Source organism: Corapipo altera, unplaced genomic scaffold (genome assembly GCF_003945725.1).
Source record: "Corapipo altera isolate COAL_440 unplaced genomic scaffold, ASM394572v1 48b, whole genome shotgun sequence".
Lineage (NCBI taxonomy): Eukaryota > Metazoa > Chordata > Aves > Passeriformes > Pipridae > Corapipo > Corapipo altera.
The window spans coordinates 13533514-13549249 of NW_020884884.1; the positions used below are offsets into that span (position 1 = coordinate 13533514).

At 45.1% G+C, this 15736-nt stretch overlaps 1 protein-coding gene across 1 annotated transcript in view; it reads left to right on the forward strand.

The window, feature by feature from the left end:
• MDGA1 (MAM domain containing glycosylphosphatidylinositol anchor 1) overlaps positions 1 to 15736 on the forward strand; it is a 143592-nt gene that overhangs the window by 47806 nt on the left and 80050 nt on the right. The window contains exons 3-7 of the mRNA XM_027641719.1: positions 1810 to 1984; positions 6330 to 6526; positions 9319 to 9451; positions 14141 to 14410; positions 14786 to 15115. Of these exons, the coding sequence (XP_027497520.1) occupies positions 1810 to 1984; positions 6330 to 6526; positions 9319 to 9451; positions 14141 to 14410; positions 14786 to 15115 (1105 nt within the window). The remainder of the gene's footprint in view (positions 1 to 1809; positions 1985 to 6329; positions 6527 to 9318; positions 9452 to 14140; positions 14411 to 14785; positions 15116 to 15736) is intronic.

Genomic DNA, 15736 nt, shown 5'->3' on the forward strand with positions numbered 1-15736 from the left:
AGGGAGCCAGCAGGATTTGAAGTGCTTTATGCATCAAAAGCATATCCTGGAGACAATAAAAAGAAAATAATCTGAGCCAAGCCAGCAAAAATGACCAGCCTAGGCTTGTGACTGTGATAGGCAAATGATACCTGTGTACATCGTAAATGAGGAAGATGGCAGGGCTGGCCCTGCCTAAGGTTGTTGAATGTGTGGGAAGGTCCTGTCAGGTTGTAGGGATTTGAGCCTGAGTAGCCAGAGAGATTTCTGGAGCAGAGCCTGTTGCAGACAGCATTCTAGTGGGCAACATGGTGGCTTGTCATTGCTTGGACACTCACAGGGTACATGAAAATGTGGAACTAGGCATGACTGGGGAGACTGGAACCTGTGCATATAAAACATGACAGGCATCCTATCTCTGCCCTTCCTCCTCATGGATTGATTTCTTTCCCAGCTAAGCTCTTATGTTAACCTTTGTTTAATCTTCTCTTTCCCCTTCTATCAACCAGTCATTAAAGCATGAAAATGTGGCCAAAATACTTAAATGAGATTGCAATTGAAAAGATTAAAGAGCTGGCTGAATTGTCCTTGCAAACAGGAGACGCGGAGAGTCTTGGAGCCCTCAGACAATTTCATAAGCCTACAAAGGCTGAATAAATCCATGGTCATTAGCTCTGAAAATCTGCTCAGTCTGGTGCTCTGGGAGTGAGACATAGACACTCCTGCTCTTTCTAGAGCACCAGCATCAATCAGGTGGTGGCAGTGAGCTTTAGGCAAAGTCTGGCAGAGTGGTCAAGGTATTTGGTACATTTTATCTATAGCCAACGCTGAATGCAAGTCTATCTTCTTTCTCCTGGCTGATCTTGTTGGATCTCAGTCCCAGAGTCTACATGGGCACCAGTGCAGGAGACTGGCAGTCACCAGCTTTTAGAAGGAAGGCTATAGATATAGGAAACCAATGGGCTGGGAAAAGCCATCTCTCTCTTTCATTGTCTGTACTGCACAAAACAAGGGGAAAGCTTGTACTGCCACTGTGAGAGCTGTACCTCATTCCAGACATAAGAATTACCATTCAGTCTTCAGGATTGCTGTCCTCTTGCCACCATTCACCGTGAAATATCATGCAGCTCCATTGTTCCTGCAAGCCAGGATCTTAAGACATGTGACATAAGGACAAAAAAATGCAAAGATAGCTTGAAATCTGAAGGGATTTTTTTCTTTTTTTCTTTTTTTTCTTTTCTGTATCTTTAAAAACAGAGGAAAACCTTGTGTACTGCAAAAGGATGCCTTATAAAAATAAAATACGCTGGGGTTCCCTGTGGGAAAGGGGCAAGAGTCAGATAGGAACTGCATTTTCTCACTCTTGGAAAAGCAAAAAGCAGCAATAGCCTTGCTGTCCAGAAAAAGATGAGTGTGAACTGCAATGAAAGCTCTGTAGCTGTGAGCTGATGTCTGCAGCAGCATCATGACCTACCAGCCACATGGGGTCCCAAGGCTGAATGCCAATAGTCCTGTGCAGAATAAAACTGAGCAAGCTACTGGGTTTACAGGACCAGAGCAGGAGCGGGAAATATGCAGTGTGTGTCTAGGTGAACTGAGGGCTCATCCTAAATTCTTGGACGTGAGGATTGGTGATGGATGAGAATCAGCAGCTGGCCTACTGAGACATAATGAGATCAGTAGTTGAGCTTTGCTAAGTCTGGTGATGCCGTAGGACCCATTCTTGAGAGGGCTGGAGAGGAGAGGGAAGAGCAGCAAAGGGAGCTCTGCTGTACCTTGGGGTCTCTATTTTCTATCACTGATTTCATTTGTCTTGTTCTTCTCATGCAGGTGAGATGGACCAAAACAGCTGGCAGCGCGTCGGACAAATTCCAAGAGACGTCAGTGCTTAACGAGACCCTTCGGATTGAGAAGATCCAAAGGCTGCAGGGGGGCCGCTATTACTGTAAAGCAGAAAATGGGGTTGGGGTCCCTGCCATCAAGTCCATTCGAGTAGATGTGCAGTGTAAGTCGTTTAGTGGCAACCCAGACCTTCCCACAGTTCTACTGCATGTCTCTGCCTCACTGCGGGGCCAACAGGGAGCTGCATTGCCCTAGGACCACGTGCATCTGATTCAGGAGGAAAGGGACTGGCATGGTGTCCTCAGGGTCCATTTTCCCTAAGAGATTAGACCTATCCATGAAAAATATAGTTCTGTCTGTCCTTGTGAGTCATTCTTATCTAGGTGCCATGGTGTCTGTCACTGACAGGATTCCCTAGCACTTGTCTGGGATTTAGCACTGTAGGTAGCTTCTGCTTTCTTTATCTTCATTTTGAAGCTGGTAGTGCTTGAAGCAAACCAATGCTTCTTGAAGTTGGTAGTGCCCCCGATGCTGGGAGAGTTTCTGAAATCAGTGCCCTGCTCCCAGCATTGCCAGCTCTGTGGCATGATGGAAACAGTGTAGAAGACTATGGGATGCAGCTGAGGAGACTGAGCTGTGAAAGGCTGAATATGAAGGTGATGCAGCATTTCTCTGTCTGGTCACAGTGCCCATCCTTCTTGTGTCCTGGAGATACTGTTAGTGGTTTTCCACTTGTGCTCCAAGTTTTGAAGTTTTCTCTTAATGTTTATTCTCAGGATTAATGTCTATTCTTGGGCTGCTGTGGACAAAAGGGAGGGAAATTAAACTTATGCCATAACACCCATATGGGAGGAATCCAAGATTTAATGTCTAAGCAACTTTTGAACATATTTTCTCTCTTGCAGAAAATTACCATTCTGCTCATTGCCCTTAGCTATCCACTATTCCAGTTTTCTCCAGCCCAAATAATACCAAATCTCTCTCCTCATTCATATCTTCTGAGAAGGCCTAGCCAGCAAGAGGTGATGCTAAAAAGTTTTGAAATACGATAAAGCAGCTGAAACTGTTCCAGAACCTGTCATGACCTGTTCCCACATTCATCAGCAAGACAGTCTTCTGTGCTGATGTGCTCTGTGGTTATCTGTCAAAACTCCAGTACAAACCTGGATATACTTTTGCACATATTTTTGCTGACAGCAACTGCTGCCTGAATGCTTCCTCTTAGCCCTGCTGTCCAGCCCTACTGTGATGTGACTCTCACAAACTGTGCCACAGACATGAGCATCCTTAGCTTTTGGCAGGCTTATGATCCACAGTCATATTGTATGGCTGGGAGAAGTTCCCGTCTCTGTTCCTTCCTTGCCCTACCCTTTATTGGTGTGTGGGCAGCATCCTACCTAGGCTGGGAAGTAGATTGCTTCAGCAGCAGCCACTATGTGCAAGATGGGTACTTTTTCACTGGCATTGCATCGCTTTCTCTAGGGGAGTTTTGACACTTGCCCTAGATCTGCTTGGCTTCTTTGTCTATTTCTTCTCCTGTGTGGGTGGAAGCATACATACAATAACTCTCCATTTCAAAGGGGACTTACTTTTCTTAGGCCTCAGTGTGACACTTTGTCAGGGCCTGTGTCTCTAGAACAGGACTGTACCATGAATCTCTTTATGCCCTGAGGGCACTCCCACAGTGCAGGATGGAGCTAGAGTGATGTAGTGTCCCATGGTCCCTCATGCAGCTCTGACCTGTAGAACTATGGGGCTAATGGGGTGGCCAAGGGCTTTCTCATACTAACATCTACTCTGCAGATGGACTTGGTACTGCACCTCTGTTCTGCTCACTTGGTTTTTAGGAAGGAGAGACTATTTTCTGCTGGTATTTGCAGTAGGTAAAGGGAACATATAGGAAAAGTCACTGTTTTTGTTGAACGCTCACCCAGGCAACCTTCAGCTGAATGAACAAGAGTTTGAAAACAAACCCCTTCTTTCCCTGCAACCCATTTTGTAGTTAGAGGTCATGTGTACACACCCTCATGTGTACTTTGGGGTCCTTGACAGCTACTGCTCGTCCTCAGTCATACTTTTAGTATTAGACAGCAAGGTTGTACAGAGAGCATTGTTGGTGCCGAGAGGATATCAAACTGGAAACTCTCAACCCTGTAGCATGATATTCCTTTGCCTCAAATGAGCATCGGTGAGGCTTTAACGTATTGATTTGATACTGGCAGAGAGGCAGCTGCTGTTCAGAGTATTTCCATGTGGGAGAAAGAGAAAGTAAAGGAAAAGAAAGAACGAATGTTTACAAGCTCTTACTGTGCATGAAACATCCCATGTGGTCATCTCCATGAGCAGCCTTGGGCCAAATTTATCATTTGTGCAGCTCACTGACATCAGTGGTGTTACTTGTAGATCAAGGACATACATATCATTGTAGGCTTTATTTTAGCTTTTCTCAGGAGGGCTAGACCTAGAGCTGACTGCTACAAAAGAAGGCTGGAAGATTCGAGGGAGGAAAGCTTTAGCAACCAAAAGAAAAATGTTGTTTTCTGTGTGGGGAGTAGCTGGGAGCCAAGAGACCTGAACAGCAAGCATCTTCTTTGGTTTGAAAGGGAAATGATTCACCATACTTTCTGCTGAGAAATGGATTCTTAGAAGGATGGTTGCTACAGAGTCACTCATGTAAAGTTTGAACAAATAAAGGATGATTAAAGACAAAGAAGAAGGAAAAGAGGAGAATCTGTTCCCAGGGTCCTGGTCCAAAAGAATTTGATGTAAAGTTCAGTCACCCTATGGCCACATGAAGACAGCACTGTATGGAGAGAAGCCTTTTTTTTTCCACTTGTGTATGTTTTTCTTCAGCCTTGAGTGTTTTTTGATTGGTTTTTTTGTTTTGGTTTGTTTTTTTCCTCTGAGATATTTTTTTGGGTCTTGTCATTGTTCCATTAATGGCTCTACTCGTATCTCTGAGCTATGGTCAAGCAGACAAATTTCAGGTCCCATTACAATTGCTGTCTGCCAAGCATACAGCTCATTAAAATATGCAAATGCACAAGTTGACACTTGTGATTCAGCAGGGAACATACGTTGTTTGGATGACTTGTTAACAGAAACTCATCCTTGCTTTCCTTCTTCCTTTCTAGAAGTCAGATCTCCAAACTTGCAAATCTGTAAAATAAAATGTAATGAAAATTAGGTGGCATAGGAGGGCGGGAGGCAATGAGCATGTTAATATGTTAACACGAGCAGAAGACTTGCTGGCAGCACCAGAGACATACCTCAGTTTCCTCAAAGCTGAAGATGGGGTCATAAGGCTCCTGAAAATGTAGAATCACTTCAACTGAGCTCAAAAGATGCCTTAAAAGACATACATGAGGGCACAGGGACAGATTTCAGTTTTAAAGGGTCAATTCTTGTCAAGTGGGATCTTAACGTTTAACCTCAGTCAGTCTCAAAGTGGTTCTGGGAGGAGAAAGATCCACCTCCTCTGAGGTTTCCCCCATGCTACTTTGATGTTCAAACATTGATACCTGGTGCAACTTCCAAGAAAATGATCCCTTTTTAGCAGGTGGGCAACCCTCGGGGAGCAGCGTGCTCTACATGGGTGGAGAAAATACTCTCCCTGTGGAGCTGTTGCTTGAGTCCTTGCAAGTGAAGTCACTGATAACCATTGATTCAGTCATGATGGCTGCAGGTCTGGTAGAGGTATGGTGAGGGAATTGTAAGGAGTGTCTTCTGTAAAGGAAGAAAACAAAAGAATCCAATCAGTTTAGGGATGGGGGATGGAGTTAAAGCGAGCAGAATTTGCTGAAGAAGGATAGTCAGTACAGACTTTGAAGAAAATACAGAGGATATTTAATAGGGAGAGAAATTATACATTCCTATTACAGTGTTTTGAATCTCATATTCCCATGACTCCACACAAGGCTTGCTCCTGTCTACATGATTCTCCATCTCAGTTCCTCAATCTTATCCTGATTTTCACTCTCACTCCTTTAATTGAAGGTTTGTTTTGTCCTTTGTATGGACATCTCACAGCCATGGGCTTAGTCCTGTGATTCCAGGAGGGATCTGCGAGTTGAAAAGTGGAGAAATGATGATGGAGTAGAGTTTCCTGGGATCCCTCTGACCTCTCACTGAAGTAGGGAGTGGTGATTTTGAGGGAGGGAGTGGGGGTGTGCCATCGTGGAAGGTGAGGCAGCCCACTCCTCTGAGAGGCATGTGGCAGGCAGGTGGTTTGAGGACTGCATGGGGATCTGCAAACCAGAGACTGCTTTCTATTCTCTGAAGGTTGTGTGGTGAGCGGGACAATTTTGGCTTCTCCTGTCTGTTCCCTTTAGATATTGGTTGTATTACCTGTTCTCAGATCAGTTCTTAAATCAGCAGTTGTCATCAGCCAAACGTGTGGGACCTTCCCCTCTCCTCTGTGGTGCCTGGAGCATCATTTGCTCTGCAGGCTGTACATGCAGACCAAGCTTTGCTAACTGCTGCTGCGACCATCCCTACTTTCCTTCCAGATCTAGATGAACCTGTTCTCACCGTTCACCAGACCATCAGCGACGTACGTGGCAGCTTCTACCAAGAGAAGACTGTCTTCCTCCGCTGCACTGTCAACTCCAACCCACCAGCTCGCTTCATCTGGAAACGGGGAGCTGAGACACTTTCTCACAGTCAGGACAATGGCGTGGACATCTATGAACCCCTCTACACACAGGTGAAAAAAAGCAAATCTCTGCCGACTTACGTTGAGTGTCTTGCTGATGCAGGGCACTGTAGTAGATTATCTTTCTTTCCCTGTATGGATTATGATGTTGAGGAGAGTGTGGAGCACCGCAAGGAGCACTGTCTCCAGAAAGGCTGGTAGAGCCTCCTGCATGTAAGTTCCCAGGGTACAGGAAGAGCAGAGCAGCAGGGGGCAGTGTGACAGCCTAGAATTACCTTCCCATTTTTGTCACTGTCCCTGAGAGCAGGTCACAGCTCCCCTAATGAGTTTATTATGGTTGAGACTAAAATCCAAGCAAAAATTCCAAGATCAGGTTTCCTTTATCTCCCATTGCTAATTTTTTTTTTTTTGGTAATTGAATGCCCAAGCCCCATCTGTGAGGGGAAGTGCTTCTTGTTTAGCAGTGTGAGCGAATGGCAGGCATTGCTGTGGGATCCATGGGCTTTTCCTAATGATCATGTGTAAGGGGGAGCAGAGATGCCTGGGCATTTCCTGAATGTTGTCCAATGACAGAGTCCACATCCTTTCTGCTTGTCCTGCTTGCCTGTGCTGGACTTGCCCTGCACAACCATGTTCCCCCCATGAATACCACTTCCTTCACAGTAGTTAGCCTGCCAATGCAGTGGGAGACCAAAGGGACTTTTTCTCTTGCCAAGGCACTCTGGGCATGTTATCCTAAGCTGAGCTCCGGTTCTGAATGCTCTTCAGATGCTAATCAGCCCCAGTATTTCCAGCAAGTCTGCTAGGCAGCACAAGGCAGTGATGGGTGAGAAGGGAGGGCTGGAAGGGCAGCTCCCCAGGGCACCTGTTTCATCCCAAGCACCTTCCTGCACTCCCAAAGCCGGGCCCTGAGCACATTCTGCCCAAGTTTGATTTCTGAGCATTGCCCCAGGCAACCTTTAAGTTAATGTAGTCGTGTTCATATTTTATTGAAACACGCCATCTCTGTAGGTCATGGAAATGGGCAGCCAAATGGAAACATTCAGGGGGATGAGGAGGGAGGAGAGAGCTGCAGGTTAGCAGCAGATTTGCAGAAACACTGTAAGTCAGCACTGCTGTTTGGCCCTGAAGACAGCTTTGTCTGTGCACTATGTGGCTCCCAAGTAGGACATCCCTGGCCTTAGAGGAAGCCACCATGGGCTCTCCAGCTTTCACTAAGCTCAGTGTAATTAACGGGAGACATTGCTTAATGAGAGGATGTCTTGGGATATTTTCTTCAGCTAAATAAGGCATCTGGTAGAAATTCACCATGTTGCAGCATTAATGTGTAAAGGACCCATCATCCTGCAGCTCCTCTCAGGCAATGTTCCCAACATGATGGGTCATTTCCAGCTCTGAGAGAGGGTGTTAGGACTGCTGTGCTCATAGAGGCATGCCCTTAAGGTCTTCTCCTTAGCACCAGTATAAGCCTGTAAGTTGGTAAGCCTGGGTTGGTAAGAGTTGAAGTTAATAAAAACACACCTCTGCAACACTGTTGGGAGGGGAAAATCTTACTAGAGCTCAAATGCACTATGTTTAACAAAGCAATCTTCACTGAGGTTTGCAATATTGTCTTAGAGATGAACCTGTACCAGCGTCAGGTTTGAACAGACTTTTACATTAGAAAGGAGTTGAAGACTTTATATACATTTACCCAACATTTACTAATCAATAAACAGGATACATATGACCCTGTAAGTAAGTAGATGACATGCACAGTGTAAATGCCATCATTTGTGTGGCACAGCAACAATCCTCAGGGGACAGGACTCTCACAGGGTTATTGGTGTCCCAGGTATTTATCGTTCTAATTTATTCAGTTCATGTCCTTGTTCTCTGCATATTAGCATGCCTGAGCTCATTGTCCAGTCCCCCAAGGTTGTCCTTAGGAGGATTTGTCATGCTGACACCTTCTCACATTTGCAGGCAGTTATGGAATGGTTTCTCCAAAAGAGATTTAGACAAACACAAGGAGAAAATAGCGACAAGTTGTCGGGGGAAGACATATGAGTTGCATGGTGTGCAAACCATAGGATGCACCTCAGAGTTTTTTGCATTCTGTAAATAAATATCTACAGAACACATCTATCATTAATTTAACAACTTGATTCTGTTTCTATAACAAACCAGTAACTAATGGAGTGCCAGGCAGTGATTTTTTTTGTTTGTTACCTTACTATGAGAAAAGGCTATCAAAGTCCATGCAGCCACTCTGGATTTATATCCACATAAATAAGATTAGAATCTGGAGAAGGATAAGAAAGTTTTGGGAATTTTTTGAGTATTTCTCTGAATTATCTTCTTTCCCTCTATACTGTAAATTTCTACAGTGTAACTGTTGAACTTGTCATATTTAGGCCAACACTAATGCCTCAATCTGCTCTAATTTACTTTGGTTTGGCAATTTTGGGTCCCTAGTGACTTTCCTTGGGTTCCTACTGACATCTCAGAGTGAGATCCCAGGATCTGTTCTGGGATGTTTAAGGTTTGTCATGTTCTGCAAGATGATTCTGGCAGCAGTTGATGAGAAATTATGCCCAGACCTGTTTGGCAGTGGCTTCAGATCAAATGTCAGTCAGTTGCTGGGTGTTTTGAGAAATCCCTGAGGTGAAATTACCACTGCAAACATTTTGTGACTCCTTTATATAGAGTTGGAGGGACTTGGAATACGCTCAGTTCCCTGAGGGTTTGATGGGACCTGCTGGTAATCTGTAAACCTTGGGACAGGTTATGGACTTGCAGTGATGATCTGTGTTTTGTACACCTGTGTCTTTTTTTCCCCCCTATTTTTTCCCAAATCCCAGGGTGAAACCAAAGTCCTGAAGCTGAAAAACCTACGACCTCAGGATTATGCCAGCTACACATGCCAGGTGTCTGTCCGCAATGTCTGCAGCATCCCTGACAAATCCATCACCTTCCAGCTCACAAACACCACAGGTAAGAGGGGACATGAAGGGTCCCTGCAACCCTCTGACCCCTCACCTGCTTAACAACCATTACTCCTCCAGAAGGGTAACACAGAACCCTGGCCAGGGTGTGCAGCACATCACCCTCACGTACATGGCTGCTAGGATTACAGAGCCTTCACATGGAAGTCTTATGGCCAGGGATGCTCTAATTTCTTGTAGCACTGCATATATCCGGTGCCTTGGCCAGGCCTGCCATGAGATCATTAAAGGAGACTACATGTAGGTGTTGAGGCACTATGTAGTTTTTAACTCAGACACTGTTTTATTTATTTATAATTCTGAGTCACTTTAAAAATAGATTCGATACATCTAGAGCTGGGCAGTGCTGCAGTTCTTACAAATAATTCATCCCTGTGTGACTCTGGCCTGGTTTGCCAGGCTGTGCTCTCAGCACATCCCAGCTAACAGGCTCCACTGGTACTGGTGTTTGTAGAGAGCATACCTTTCCGGTGCCTTCCCAATAAAGAGATTTTACACTCATATTCATGTTGGCAATACTTAAGGGCAGTTTTCAGCAGATTCAGATTGGTGCCTCTTGCTTGACCTGCAGTAACTGATTGAGCATCACGTATCAAATACTGGGAAGGACCTGATTGCAGCCTGTCCATTAAAAAACAGAACCAAAAACCACACACACAAAAAAAACCCCAAAACCACACACACAAAAAAAATCCCCACCTGCAAAGTCCCCACATGCATTGAATATTTTCAAATAGTAAGTAAATGTCAGGAAATGGCTTCCAGCCCTGGGGTATTCCATGATCAGAGAGAAAGGCATTGTAGTGGTTTGAATTATTCACCTCTCTAATGTAACACAAAGCAGTTTGCATCCCTTGTGTCATCTTTGTGCAGTGGAAACAGAACTTTTTTTGATGTTGCTAACTGTTGACAGGATACTGTTGATACTGTTTAAATTGTGTTTATTGATCTAACTTGAGCCCAAGGTGTTGAACAATAGTTGCCTCATTTTAGGTAGGAAGAAGAAAAATAATGAGCTTAAGAAAGTGAATTATAGCTAATGTCAGAAAAAAATATTCTCTGTGTAGTAAGATCTCTGAATATGTCTTGAGCAACTCACCCTATTACCTGAATTTCTCTCAGGATGAGACTGTAGCAAACATTGAAATATTCTCTTTAGAAACTTATCTTCTGCTCACGATGAAGAAAGGGATCTTATGCAGCTCTTCTTTCCTGTGTGTCTTTACCTTTGAAGAGTCAGAAAATCAAATTTTTCTTCATGTCCACTCCCCTGCCAGCCTAAGCACAGGGAAACTACCCTTCATTTCAATCCAGCTCCTTTACTAAGTGAATGGGGAAAATGTATTTTCAGGTTGTAACCTCAATCAGAAGTCAGTGATACATCTGAATTTACACCAAGTTCTTAAGTACTTATCTAAGCTCTGAACCTGGACCATGTAGTACGTATATCTAGTATTTTTTTTTCCCCATTGCTTAATTATAGATACATATTTATACATAGTTACAGTGGAGCCTGGCACTACAAGCTCAAAGGGGCTGTGGAAAATGTGTTCATAGCAAATTGTATTAAAAGTTGGCAGTGAAAATGAAGCTGGCATTGCGGTGTGAGCAGGATTTGTGTTAAATACCACAAGTATATTTAATTTGAAATATTATCTGGGTTACTTGCCCTGTAGGTAGTATTGTGCATATATGGGGAAATATTTAAAGGAAATTCTTTAGTTCTCTCCTTTTTTGCCTAGGTCTTTTCTGTCCCTCTTGCACTTGTGCTTTCACAGCTTCTCTAGCCTTGGCTGTGCATCTTTACTCAGGATGCTTTTGCCTTTGCGACTGAGAAGGCGCTCAGATGGTTGGAAATCCATCTCTTAAATATTTATAGTCCCGAGCACTACAGACCTTGAGGGGAATTGGTGGGTCAGATCATGTCAGGCCAAGGGAATCTTCTCAGTTCATTTGCTTTTCCTCAGCTGGCTCCTCTGTTCCTCTGCTGACTCTTCAGTGGCCTTTGGGCAGATCATAGTCTCCAGTAAGGAGATGTGCTCCTCCCAAGCTCCGTGTGAGCAGCTTGGCCCTTGAAGTAGGGGTTGGGTTCTTTGTCTGCAATCTTAATGGGAAGGAGATTTCTCGGATCTTCTTCTGTTCTGTTGCTGTTGCATGGCTCCAAGCAGCAGGTTGAGTCTGTAGGGCCACAGGACCAGCTCAGCACTGGGCTGTCATCACCTGCTCCAGCAGGGTCAGCCTGATGTTTTCCCCTTCCTCAATTTTTGCAAAATTAAGCAGGCCAGCTGGTTAATTCTCCTGCAGTTTTACTGCAGCAAATTGGACTTCAAAGGGAATTGAAAGCAATTCTTTGTTTTTAATGGTCCCCTCGCTGCTCCGCAGACTCCACCAGCAGGTTTTCTGAGCCAAGAACAAAAGGAATTGCCACAGGTTACAAATAAATGAGATTCATCTCCTGCATAACAATGTCTGCAGTCTCTTAACCTCTGTCTGCTGACAGGAGTGGGAGTGGGGAGTGGGGATCCACACAGGCTGCCACAGCCAGGGCTCCATTTTGAGGTATGTCATGGGAGCTTGCTGCCTGGAGCTGTGCAGGCAGCAGATTTGCAGTTTCCTTACCTCCTCCTTGCATTACGCACAACCTGTCCTGATGCAGTGCTTCCACCAGCATGTCATGTTTTTTCTATGTTGCCTTGCCCATGGCTGGGCAAGATGAGTATGGGTCAGATATGTGCGCATCAAATGCTGCAATCTTAACCAGAGCATGCAGGACCTCTGGTTTGTGCTTCCCAACTCTGACACCTTCTCTCTGGATAGAGGCTGGTCTCAACCTTTTTCTGTCTCTGATGGGGATGGATGCTGCATCTGTCAGTTTGTCCGTGCCCTGTGAATCTGAGACTAGTTCAATGTCAGAAGGCAGGAAGAGCTATTTGGTGTCAGCTACACTCAGTGACAAGAATGTGTCCTACCTGACCACGGTGACTTAGCTATTGAGTTTCTGGGCTTCATAGTATCTCATGAAACCACCTTGGTGTGGGTGTACAAATCCTTCCTTTGCCATTTAGTATGCATTAACTCTTGCACGCTATTTACAAGATTCCAACGAAGAGAGCTACCAAAGTCTATTGAATGCAGGTTGTGGCCTCCCGAAATTCAAGGACTCCATCCACTGACCTCAAAATGGCCAGTGCAGGTGACAGAGGAGCCATCTTCTTCCTTAGGCACAACTGGCCACCTCTGCCAAAAATAACATGTACTGTGGCCAGGGAGGATGTTATATTCAGTGCACCAAAGCATTATTCCAGCACGGCAGTAGTTGCACTACTAAATTATGGCACTGGTGCTGAGGAGAGAGCAATCCTCCTTGCCTTGTTTGTATGGGCTGTAATTCAGGGATCCAACACAAATCCAGCACATCTCATTAACACAGGGTCCAGGGAGAGAGGAGGCAGAAATAATGATGCTGTTAAATCAGGCTTCATGAATATGGAACAGTATCTTATTTTGCATTATTATGGCTGTTACTTAAAACAGCTCCCTGCCTTTGTGCTGGGGACTGATACTTTCTCGACTCTGTCTGGATGGAGCCAGTGGTGCTGCTGACAGGGGCTTTGAAAGACTTTTCATGGAATAAAATAGAGAATACAAAGGGAGGCATTTTGGATCAGTTCCTGGAGGAGGCTGTAGTGAGAAGGGTGTAGAAATAAATTGAAAATCAGGTACTCAGGTATTTAAAGGAGAGGTTGTCTAGACATTTTGAATGAGTTTCAGTTCAGTTGTACATAGAAGAGAGTCCCTGTGACTGTGATAGCCCCCAAGTGTATAGAAAAGTGTATTAGGCACCTGAGGAAGTGAAAGAGGTTAAGAGTGGGTGTAGAGTTGCTCTTCATGGTCTGTTACTGTGCAAACAGGTCTTAACCCTCCATATCAGGCTCTGAGCTGCAAGGACTCACTGCCTGTCAAAGGCTTTGCCTCTCAAAGATGTCTAGTTGGGTGTGAGAGATGGAGAGGTATATTGTAGGAGAGCTGCCATCTTTTTTTAGTGATAGACCTTCCCTAAAGCTCCCTTATTGGGATAAAAACCCTGTTTGGGAGGAGTGGTTCAAGCTGTCCTTGAACACAAGCAGTGGTTTGGTTCAAGCAGGCTTCTCTGAGCCTTTCTCCTTCATCTCTCCATCGAGTTTACAATGGCTTTCCATTACCCTTATGCCTAACTGTAGCTGTTTGTACGAGGAGTCAAGAAGCTCTCAGCCTTGGGTTTTCCACTGCCAAATTTTTCTGTTTGCCACCCCTGCCCGTGCAAAGGGTTCTTTGGGACCTACATCCTAAGCCCTAAAGAACCTGCACCAGGCACTGATAAAATGTCATACCTAGTTTGTGCTCCAGTCCTAAGCACTAATGATGAGTGGTTTAGGTATGACCTCCTTACTGGGGTGGGTCCTCCTTACACTGTCTCTTAGCCCTAAGGGAGCAGAGTGTTCTGACTGAAAGACATGGTAAGGATCATGCTTTAGATTCACAAGCACCTTTTATTTGTAATGAGTTCATTAATCCCTCCAGCTCTCCCTACTCAAATCAGCCATCATCAAGAATAAATCCTAGAAAGTATGAAGCTGTGTACAGGCAAGTGCATGAGTCTTTTTCAAGCTCAGAAGTGTCCCTCTTTGTACATTTCCAGCCCCACCTGCTCTGAAGCTGTCTGTCAATGAGACGCTGGTGGTCAACCCTGGTGACAACATCACTATGCAGTGCTCTCTGATGGGCGGTGACCCACAGCCAGAAGTTGTTTGGTCTCACTCTCCCGGCCCAATGCCTCCCAGTAGCCTTGTGCAAGGAGGCATCCTCACGATCTGGAGGATCCGCGTGGAGGACTCGGGCTATTATAATTGCACGGCCATCAACAACGTGGGGAACCCAGCAAAGAAGATAGTGAACCTGCTGGTGCGGTGTAAGTTGCTGTTTTTCTCAGAGCATGGGTTTTCAGGGTGGTGGGGCTAGATTTGCATTTCTCCTGGCTGTTCTTGTACAATGAGGGCAAATGTGATATTTAGCAGCAATTAGTATTCTGGAGAAGTGCCTGTGCAAATTTCTCTGCTCCCAGACCAACAGCTGCGCAAGCACTTCTTGCAGCCTCATCCCAGGCTGTACCACTATCCCGGATGGAGACTGCCAGATGTGAGGTCCTGGGGACATTTTGTGGGAAAGTAAGTGGGAGAAGTCTTTGGGCAGATTTTGCCTTCCTGAGGAGCAAAGAACTGTTCTCCTGTCCCATGCAAGACACTTTACTGTCCCTTAATCAGTTTTTCACTTCTGTTTATCTCAGCCATGAAGAATGCCACATTCCAAATCACTCCTGATGTGATCAAAGAGAGCGAGACTATCCAGTTAGGGCAGGACTTGAAGCTCTCATGCCATGTAGATGCTGTTCCCCAGGAGAAGGTTGTCTATTCCTGGTACAAGAATGGGAAACCAGCCAGGTTCTCAGACCGGTTGCTCATCACCCGGAATGACCCCGAGCTCCCACCTGTGACCTGCAGCTTGGAGATTATTGACCTGCGATTCAGTGACTATGGTACCTACCTGTGCGTGGCTACCTTCCAGGGAGCACCCATTCCTGACCTCAGTGTGGAGGTGAACATCTCCTCAGAGACAGGTGAGCCTCTCTGTGGCAGATGGGGACCTCAGAGGAGTGTTTGTCATCACTAGCTCTCCCCCGCCCCCATGCCTCTGGCTTTTTTGAAGGACCTCACATGAGTATCTTGAATCCCAGTGGGGAAAAGTCTCACATCCTCAGGCAAGCACTTGGCTGAGATTGGAGATGGACAAAGTTACAGCTTCTCTGTCAGATGTGTTATGCAGCAAGCAGATCTTCCTTTATGTTTTCTCCCTGTGAAAAGTCCAAAGTACACTCCAGTCAAAGCTACAGAGACAAGTTTAGAGTGTGATTGTTCAAAGAAACCTCTACATTGTGAAGGAAGGAAGAAGAAGTGGTATTTCACCAAATTTCAAGTGTCCCTTTGTTTAGAAGGGAGTAAAAGAGAAAGAAAGCTGCTGGTTCCTCTCTTTGGCATTGCTTATGAGGAGTATACCTTTTTTCAGAGCTGTGTCCAGGATATTGGTATCATCTGCCATACATGAAGATTTCTAATTTTTTAATGTTTACTAGATTGCAAATGCAGTCTGTCTTGGGCACTCTCTGTAGGAGTCAAAGTGTTATAAATGCCTACTCCCTTAAAATCAGGGTCAAAGCTTCACCCCATCGCTTGGTGACGAC